The sequence below is a fragment of the Rhincodon typus genome, chromosome 33, assembly GCF_021869965.1.
Source record: "Rhincodon typus isolate 14 chromosome 33, sRhiTyp1.1, whole genome shotgun sequence".
Lineage (NCBI taxonomy): Eukaryota > Metazoa > Chordata > Chondrichthyes > Orectolobiformes > Rhincodontidae > Rhincodon > Rhincodon typus.
The window spans coordinates 35,603,408-35,612,793 of NC_063364.1; the positions used below are offsets into that span (position 1 = coordinate 35,603,408).

Consider the following 9,386-nt stretch of genomic DNA (forward strand, 5'->3'; position numbering starts at 1 on the left):
GTTGGATCCGGAGGTTGGTGGGGTGGTACGTGAGGACGAGGGGGATTTTTTTTTGGTTCTTATTGCATGGACGGGGTGTGAGGGATGAGGTGCGGGAGATGTGGAAGACACGGTTGAGGGCGTTCTTGACCACAGAGGGGGGCGAAGTTACGGTCCTTGAAAAACGAGGACAACTGAGATGTACGGGAGTGGAATGCCTCATCCTGGGAGCAGATGCGGCAGAGGCGAAGGAATTGGGAATAGGGGATAGCATTTTTGCAGGAAGGTGGGTGGGAGGAGGAGTATTCTAGGTAGCTGTGGGAGTCGGTGGGCTTGAAATGAATATCGGTTTCTAGGTGGTTGCCCGATATGGAGACAGAGAGGTCCAGGAAGGGGAGAGAGGTGTTAGAGATGGTCCAGGTAAACTTAAGGTTGGGGTGGAAGGTGTTAGTGAAGTGGATGAACTGTTCGAGCTCCTCGTGGGAGCACGAGGCGGCGCCGATACAGTCATCAGTGTAACGGAGGAAGAGGTGGGGTTTAGGGCCGGTGTAGGTACGGAAGAGGGATTGTTCCACGTAACCTACAAAGAGGCAGGTGTAGCTTGGGCCCATGTGGGTACCCATGGCCACCCCCTTTGTCGGTAGGAAGTGGGAGGAATTGAAAGTTGTTGAGTGTGAGGACGAGTTCGGCTAAGCGGATGAGGGTATCAGTGGAGGGGGACTGGTCGGGCCTGCGGGACAGGAAGAAGCAGAGGGCCTTTAGGCCAACTGTATGGGGAATGCAGGTGTAGAGGGACTGGACGTCCATGGTAAAGATGAGGTGTTGGGGGACCGGGGTATTGGAAGTTCTGGAGGAGGTGGAGGGCGTGGGTGGTGTCACGGACATAGGTAGGGAGTTCTCGGACCAAGGGGGAGAAAATGGAGTCTAGATAGTTGGAGATCAGTTCGGTGGGGCAGGAGCAGGCGGTGACAATGGGTCGACCAGGGCATTCAAGTTTGTGGATTTTGGGAAGGAGATAGAAGCGGGCAGTGCGAGGTTGGGGAACGATGAGGTTGGAGGCCGTGGACGGGAGGTCACCCGAGGTGATGAGGTTGTGGATGGTTTGGGAGATGATGGTTTGATGGTCGGGGGTGGGGTCATGATCAAGGGGGCGGTAGGAGGTGGTGTCGGAGAGTTGGCGTCCGGCCTTGGCGATGTAGAGGTCAGTGCGCCATACTACAACTGCGCCTCCCTTGTCCGCGGGTTTTACGGTGAAGTTGGGATTGGAGCGGAGGGAGCGGAGGGCTGCACGTTCTGCAGGGGAGAGGTTGGAGTGGGTGAGAGGGATGGAGAGGTTGAGGCGATTGATGTCCATCCTCAGTCAATATTCCCTCGAAACGAGTGAAATGTGGCAACTCTGACAGTGAAACAGACAGGCCAGAAAGTTCCCTTTAAATTGCATGTGAGCATGACTGTACAACAATCATATTGAGGCCATATAGTGTATATTTAACAGATGGAATATTCTACAGTCATCCTCTCTCCAATGCAACAACTTCTCCCTGGTTCTGAGACAGTAAGAACTACCAATGCTGGAGTCAGAGATAACAGTGTGGAGCTGGATGAACACAGCAGGCCAGGCAACATCAGAGGAGCAGGAAAGTTGACGTTTCATTTCTGAAGAAAGATCCCGACCTGAAACGTCAACTTTCCTGCTGCTCTGATGCTGCCTGGCCTGCTGTGTTCATCCAGCTCCACACTGTTATCTCTCACTGGTTCCTGCAGGCATGCTCAAGGCAAGAGAGTTTACAATCAGGAACAGTTTGACTGGAATCTGTAGCAGTTCCAGAAGGTGTAAGGTAATTCTATGTTGTGACATGCATCCCCCAAGATCTCTCAGCTCTCTGTAACAACCCTCTTCCCCGCCATCTTTTATGTATCGTGCTGGTGGTATAAAGGAGGCTACCAGGTGTAAGTTTTTAAAAGGTGCAAGAAAGCAATTAACCTCATCCAGGATGAAGGCCAGATCACGAGCAGCCTTCATTGTACAGACCGCACAGTAGGATGATACCCCCAGTGGGATGACCACTTCCACCCAATGTGATGAAGCTGCCCTGCAGCAAATGCAACTGTAGAAGCATTCCTAAAGCACTTCCAAGAGCCATTTCAGATTTTTCCAGCTGCCAAACTCCTTAGTTCACTTCAATCAGTTCTCCCTGCAATTGTTGTGTCTCAGTCTGTCTTACTAGCATGTATCAGTTGCACAAACCCAGGAATCTTTTGGCTACTGTGCAATTATCCCTCAATCCAAAATTTACACATGACTCAGCACGAAATCATTGCAGATTGTGTGAAGATCCAAAAAACATGTTCAGGACTGAAGGAAGCATTTTAAAAGTTCCCAAATAGTTGAAATAGCTTCCAGCCAAATTCTCACACCAAAATATGTCCTGTAATGTTCCTGCAGACAAATATATCAATAAAAGCAAGGAAACCCACTGATATACCTTCAAACTGGTAAACATATATATAGGCAAAGATTGAATTGATGTCGTTTGACAGTTTCTACAAGTTCTTAGAGAATTAAGAAATATGTAGAGGGTTTGAAAATTTGGACTCATTTTAAGCAGAATTCTGAAATATTATACAAATAAGATTTTGGGATAATCTACAGTTTGATTTTGTGAACAAAATATTCTAATTGGAATTTTATCTGTAAATGAAATTCCAAGTTAAAATTCAAAGAATGAGATTTATTTAATGGCTGCATTAGAGTGAATCAGATATTACCAGGCGTCTCCTCCTGCCCCTTAATTTTCTTGGGAATCTTCAGTGATTTGCTGGAGGTTGCAGGAGTTGCTGTGAGCAGAATATAAATAAGAAAAATATCACTCATCACAAAGTAATAAAAAGCCTCAGTAATTAGTGGTCAAAGGAGAAACAATCCTATGCATTGTTAGCAAAGACCAATATAATTACTGTGGGTCAGCGGTAGCAAAATTATATTCAATGACTATTTGCAACTGCATTGCCTAGTTTATCCCTCATTCTAGCATTAATATCAAACAGAGTTTAACTTATCAGATCTGTGACATTTCATCAGAATGGTCCATGTACTGAGTTGCGGTGAAAAGTCACAGTGCTGAAACGTTAACCCTTTTTCCTTCCACTGATGCTGCCAGACAGCTGAATGTTGTGCTTACATAGGCTTTAGGTCTCTGGAACAAACTGTGATGATGTTGCATAGCTACTCCTCAGTGGGCATAAATAGCACAATATGGGTGGAATTAAGAGGGAAAAAACATGAAGAATTAGTCAGGAGCATGAAGTCTAGCCATGTGAATGTTGGAAACACATGGAGAAGCATGTGGAGTAGACTGACTTGCATTAAGCAGCAAAGTTCATGGAATAGTCTTTCAATAATATAACAACAAAATTAGATTAGATGTATTGTAGCATGTAGACTTACTATGGAATTACAGTTTTATAAAGGCACATAAGCCTGAAGACAATTATTGACCCTAGTCTCTCCTTGACTAATTTTCCTTCATCCCAGGGCCATGGATATGGGAATAAATATTTCCAGCATTTTCGGTTTTTATTTCAGATTTTCAGCACCTTTTGCTTTTGAAAAACTTTCCGCTACCAGCAGGACATTGATTGTGGTTGTTAGAGGTCAATCATCTTAACACCAGTACATCACTGCAGGACTTCTGAAGAGTCCTAGACTCAATCATCTTCAGCTGCTTCATCAATAACTCCTCCATTGAAAATGGGGATACTTCCTGATGATTGTACAGTTTTCACCATTCCCAACTGCCCAGACAATGAATTAGCCCATGACCATTATCAACAAGCCCTCACAAGCGCTTTATGGATAGTAGACAGGCTTTGGGGAGTCAGACATTACTCACTACAGGATTCCTAGCCTCTGACTTTGTGTAATCACAGTATTTACATCATTGGTCCAGTTCATTTCCTGGTCAATGGCAACGCCCAGAATGTTGATAATGGGTGATTCAATGATGGTAATGTCATTGAATGTCAAGGTCAGGGAGATAAACCCCTCTTGTTGAAGATACTCATTGCCTGGTAAATGTTTGGTCTGAATGCTTCTTGCCACTTGTCAGCCCTGCCCTGGATGCTGTCCAGGTCAAATATTTCTTCTCATTAGAATTCCTGGTTTGTATTTCGGGATAGATAATACCGTACAGTACCATATCAGAGAACCTTCCACAAAACATTCTTAGAGAGTCATAGTCATAGACAGCCATACAGCTCAGAACAGGCCCCTTCAGCCCATCAAATCTGCCCCAACCTGCCTACACTAAGCCCACTTTGCAGGACTTGGCCTATAGCCTTGAATGTTATGACATTAAGTGCTCATTCACATACTTCTTAAAGGTTGCGAAGTTTCCCACCTATCCTACCCTCCCAGGCAGTACATTCCAGACCCCCAACATACTGTAAATCTCTTGTCTTTCACCATAACATTATGCCCCTTTGTTTTTGACCTTTCAACTAATGGGAACAGCTGTTTTGTATTAACGCTGCCCTTCATGATCCTATACATCTCAGTCAGCGTTTTTTGCTGTAAACGACAACAACCCAAAATTATCCAGCCTCTCTTCATACAGAGATGCTCCAGTCCAGGCAACATCCTGATGAATCTCCTCTGCACCCCCTCCAGTGCAACCACATCCTCCTTATAGAATGCTGACCAGAACTGCACACAGTACTCTAGTGGCTGAATCTAAGTTCTATATAGTCCCAACATAACCTCCCTGCTCTTATAGCGTACATCTTGATTGATAAAGGCAAGTGTCCTATAGGTCTTTGTAACTACCCTACTAGCCCGTTGTGTTGTCTTGGGATCTGTGGATAAGCACCTTAAGATACTCGGTTCCTCTGAGCTTTCTACTCAATGAATACTTTCATCGAGTATTCCCTTGTCTTGTTTCTTCTTCCAAAGTGCATCACCTTACACTTTCAGGGTTAAATTTCATCTGCCACTGATCTGATCAGGCCAACTATATCCTCCTGTAACCTAAGAACTTCCTTACTATTAACCATAAATGTATCATCCACAAACTTATTTATCATTCCTCCTACATTCTCATCTATATCGTGTAGATATGTAAAAACAGTCCCAGAATGTTTTTTTTCCCCCACACTCATTCACAGAATGTAGGCATCGCTGGCTGGGCAGCATTTATTGCCCATCCCTTATTGCTCAGAGGGCAGTTAAGAGTCAACCACATTGCTGTGGGTCTGGAATTACATGTAGGCCAGTCCAGGTAAGGATGGCAGTTTCCTTCCCTCATGGACAATAGTGAGCCAGATGGGTTTTTCCATAACAATTGTCTCATGGTCATCAGTAGATGCTGAATTCCAGATTTTTATGGAATTCAAATCTCACCATCTGCTGTGGTGTGATTTGAACCTAGGTCCCCAGAGCATTATGTGTCTCTGGATTAACAGTCAAGCAATAATGCAACCAAGCTGTCACCTGCCCTCCGATTCCCTAAAGACCAGTCAGCCTGACATAATATGGGGGAAAACGCTAGAATCCATTTTCTACACTCTCTTGAAAGCAAGAACATCCATCCTCAGATAAGGTGTCCGAAACGGCACACAATATACCAAGTATGGTTTCACCAAGGCCCTGTATGATTGCGGGAGGACATCCCTGCTCCTGCACTCAGAGTCTGTTGCTATGAAAGCAAAAATACCATTGGTCTTCTTTACCTCCTGCTGCACCTTCATGTTTATTGTACGAGGATCGTAGGTCCTGCTGCTCTGTCCCTTTTCCCAATCTATCACCATTCAGATAATGCTGACTATCTTTTCCTGTCACTGCTTTTCAAGTGCTCTGTTATTAAATTGTTTACAATTGACAGTAGTATTTTCCCACTACTGATGTCACGCTAACAGGAAAATGTCGGTTTGTATGCAGAAGATAGGGTAGGGGGAAAGGAGTTAACGATAGGTGGGGATAGAGCCCAAAGAGAGAAAGAACAGTTGGACAGACAAAGGAGTTGATAATGATCTGGCGAGAGGGGTGAATAACTGTTAATGGACACTGTTGGTGGCTAACAATAGGTAGTGTGTAATAGCAGGCTATGTGATAACAAGTAAAAACCGAAAAAACTGCAGATGCTGTAAATCAGGAACAGAAACAAAGTTGCTGGAAAAGCTCAGCAGGTCTGGCATCATCCGTGAAGGGAAAAAACAGACTTAACCTTTCGGGTCCGATGACCCTTCCTCAGAACTGACGGTGGCTGGGAAAACATCAGTTTATATGCAGAGAAAAGGGAGGGATGTGCATGTGATAACAAGGTCTGGTTTGTGGGGTAAGGGGCGAGGCCATGCGAGAGTTCGGGCCTTAAATTATTGAACTTGATATGGAGTCCGGAGGGCTGCAGGGTCCCCAAGCGGAAAATGAGGTGTTGTTCTTTCAGACAAAAACCGAAAGAACTGTGGATGCTGTAAATCAGGAACAAAAACAGAAGTTGCTAGAAAAGCTCAGCAGGTCTGGCAGTAATCTATAAAGAAAAAAAATCAGAGTTAACGTTTCGGATCCAGTTCCGAGGAAGGGTGACCAGATCCGAAATGTTAACTGATTTTTTTTCTTCACAGATGCTGCCAGACCTGCTGAGCTTTTCCACCAACTTCTATTTCTGTTGTTCTTCCAGCTTGCGCTGAGCTTCACTGGAACACTGCAGCAAGCCTGAGACAGAGATGTTGGCCAGAGAACAGGGTGCTGTGTTAAATCGGCAGGCAACTGGTAGTTTAGGGTCATTTTTGCGAGCAGAACGTAGATGTTCTGCGAAGTGGTCACCCAGCCTACGTTTCGTTTCCCCAATATAGAGGGGACCACATTGTGTGCAGCGAATGCAGTGGGCTAGATTGTGGGAAGTGGAGGTAAAATGCTGCTTCACCTGGAAGGTGTGTTTGGGCCTTTGGATACTGGGGAGGTAAATGGGCAGGTGTTACACCTTTGCTGGTTGCAGGGGAAGATGCTACGGGGCTGTGGGGAGTGAAGGAAGAGTAGATCAGGGTGTCCAAGAGGGACTGGTCCCTGCGGAAGGCAGACAAGGGACAGGAGGGGAATATATATCTGATGGTGGCATCTCGCTGGAGGTAGCGGAAATGGTGTCTGATGATCTTCTGGATGTGGACGCTGGTGGGGTGGTAGGTGAGGATAAGGGGAACCCTATTGCTGTTGCAGGAGGGAAGAGAAGGGGTGAAGGCGGAAGTGCGGGAGATGGGTCTGACCCGGTTGAGGGCCCTGAGACAATGGTGCTGGGGAATCCTCGGTTGAGGAAGAAGGTGGACATTTCGGAGGCTCCCTTGTCGAAGTTGACCTCATCGGAACATATGCGATGGAGATGGAGGAACTGAGAGAATGGAATGGAGTCTTTACAAGAAGCAGGGTGCGAGGATGTATAGCCCAGGGAGCTGTGGGTGTTAATGGGTTTATAGTGTTTTCTCTCTAACCCCTTTTTAAAATAATGGAATTATATTGTCTAACCTCTGAACTGTAGGAACTGTTTCAGAGTCTATGGAATCTTGAAAGATGACACCAACGTATCTATTATTTCCAAGGCCGCTTCCTTAGGTACTCAGGGATGTAGATTATCAGGCCCCGGGAATTTATTGGCCTTCAATCCCATCAATTTCCTCAACACCATTTCCCAGCTAATACTGATTTCCTTCTGTGCCTCTCTCTCACTGGATCATGCATTCCACTACATTTTTGTGATGTTATGTGTGTCCTCCTTGTTGAAGATGGAACTAAAATATGTATTTAATTATCTTCTGTCTCTTTATTCTCCTTTATAACTTCTCTTTTTCTAACTGTAAGGGACGTACATTTCTCTTAAGTAACATTTTTTCCTTTTGCATACCTGAAGAAGTTTTTACAATCAATTTGTATATTCACTGCAAGCTTACTCTCAGACTCTATTTTCCCCTGTCTTAATCAATCCCTTTGCCCTCCTTTGTGGAAATCTTAACTGCTCCCAATCCTCAAGTCTGCTGCTTTTTTGGCTAATTTGTATTACCCTTCTCTGAATCTAATATTTCCCTAATTCTCTTGTTAGTCATGGTTGTGCTATCTTCACAGTTTAATTTTTGTGCCAGAGGGGAATGAGGAATTGTTGCAGTTCCTCCATGCACTCTTTAAATATTTGCCTTGCCTATTCATCATTATTCCTTTAAGTAGTACTCCCTGATTTAACACAGCCAGTTGGTGCCGCATTTAATTGAATTTCTTTTACTTAGATTCAGGACCCTAGTCTCAGTATCAACCATGACACTCTCCATTTTAATGAAGAGTTCTATTATATTATGGTTACGCTTCCACATGGGGCATCACACAGCTGGATTGTCAATTCAGAGATAGTAGGAACTGCAGATGCTGGAGAATCCGAGACAACAAGGTGCAGGGCTGGATGAACACAGCAGGCCAAGCAGCATCATAGGAGCAGAGAGGCTGCGATAGGGTTATGATGCTGCTTGGCCTGCTGTGTTCATCCAGCCCTGCACCTGGATTGTCAATTATTCCTTTCTGATTACACAATACCCACTCTAGGATGGCCTGTGCTCTACTTGTTTATTCAACATATTGATCCAGTAAAATATGCCATACACATTTCTTGAATTCTACCCCTATGGTATAGTTACTGTTTTGAACTGCCCAATTGTAAATGTAAGAGATAGGAGCAATTATAGGCTATACAATCCTGGAATTTAATCAGTTTATTTGTCTCTCATGATTTAGAATTGAAAAATTATCCTCTTATTCCTGAAGAGCTGGAAAGATTTTTACTGTAACTAACCAGGCAATAATAGGCCCTCTCTAGAGGCTGTCACATTTGGGACATTAAAGATATTATTTGAACATACGTTTACAAGCTGGGCCTTTGCACATCCTGCCCTCCTCCACAGGACCTGGACATAGTTGCTCTTTGTTCTGGTTGTCTGTGGAGCAGGTCCGATGACGTAATTGTACGCCTGTCTCCTCACAGGCTGCTGTGCAGGAGCCCCAGTTTGACCACTGGGACCAGAAATTCTGAGAAACTGTCGATCCTGAGGAAAAGATCAAACAATTGATTAGTTATGAATAGTTGTCCTGCAACATTAAAATTATTTAGTTCATATTTTAAATTTATCTTGGTTCACTTTTGCCTTACTTCTGCCAACACCACAAATCATCCACTTCTCAAAAAATTACCAACACCCTCAGATTTTAAATAAATAATTAGAAAGCCACAGAAAAACACGTCTACTTAAAATCAGAAAAGTCAACTTTTAAAGAAAGCTCAGAGATAGTAAGAACTACCATTGCTGGAGTCAGACATAACACCATATGGAGCTCGAGGAACACAGCAGGCCAGGCAGCATCAGAGGAGCAGGAAAGCTGA

At 44.4% G+C, this 9,386-nt stretch overlaps 1 protein-coding gene across 1 annotated transcript in view; it reads right to left on the reverse strand.

Annotated features, from left to right (window-relative positions):
• Window positions 1–9,051, reverse strand: part of LOC109938852 (cartilage intermediate layer protein, nucleotide pyrophosphohydrolase) — a gene marked incomplete at its 5' end in the record, with an annotated part of 91,316 nt that extends 82,265 nt beyond the window's left edge. The window contains 2 exons of the mRNA XM_048615774.1: window positions 2,749–2,817; window positions 8,869–9,051. Of these exons, the coding sequence (XP_048471731.1) occupies window positions 2,749–2,817; window positions 8,869–9,051 (252 nt within the window). The remainder of the gene's footprint in view (window positions 1–2,748; window positions 2,818–8,868) is intronic.
• Window positions 9,052–9,386: the final 335 nt, after the last annotated feature.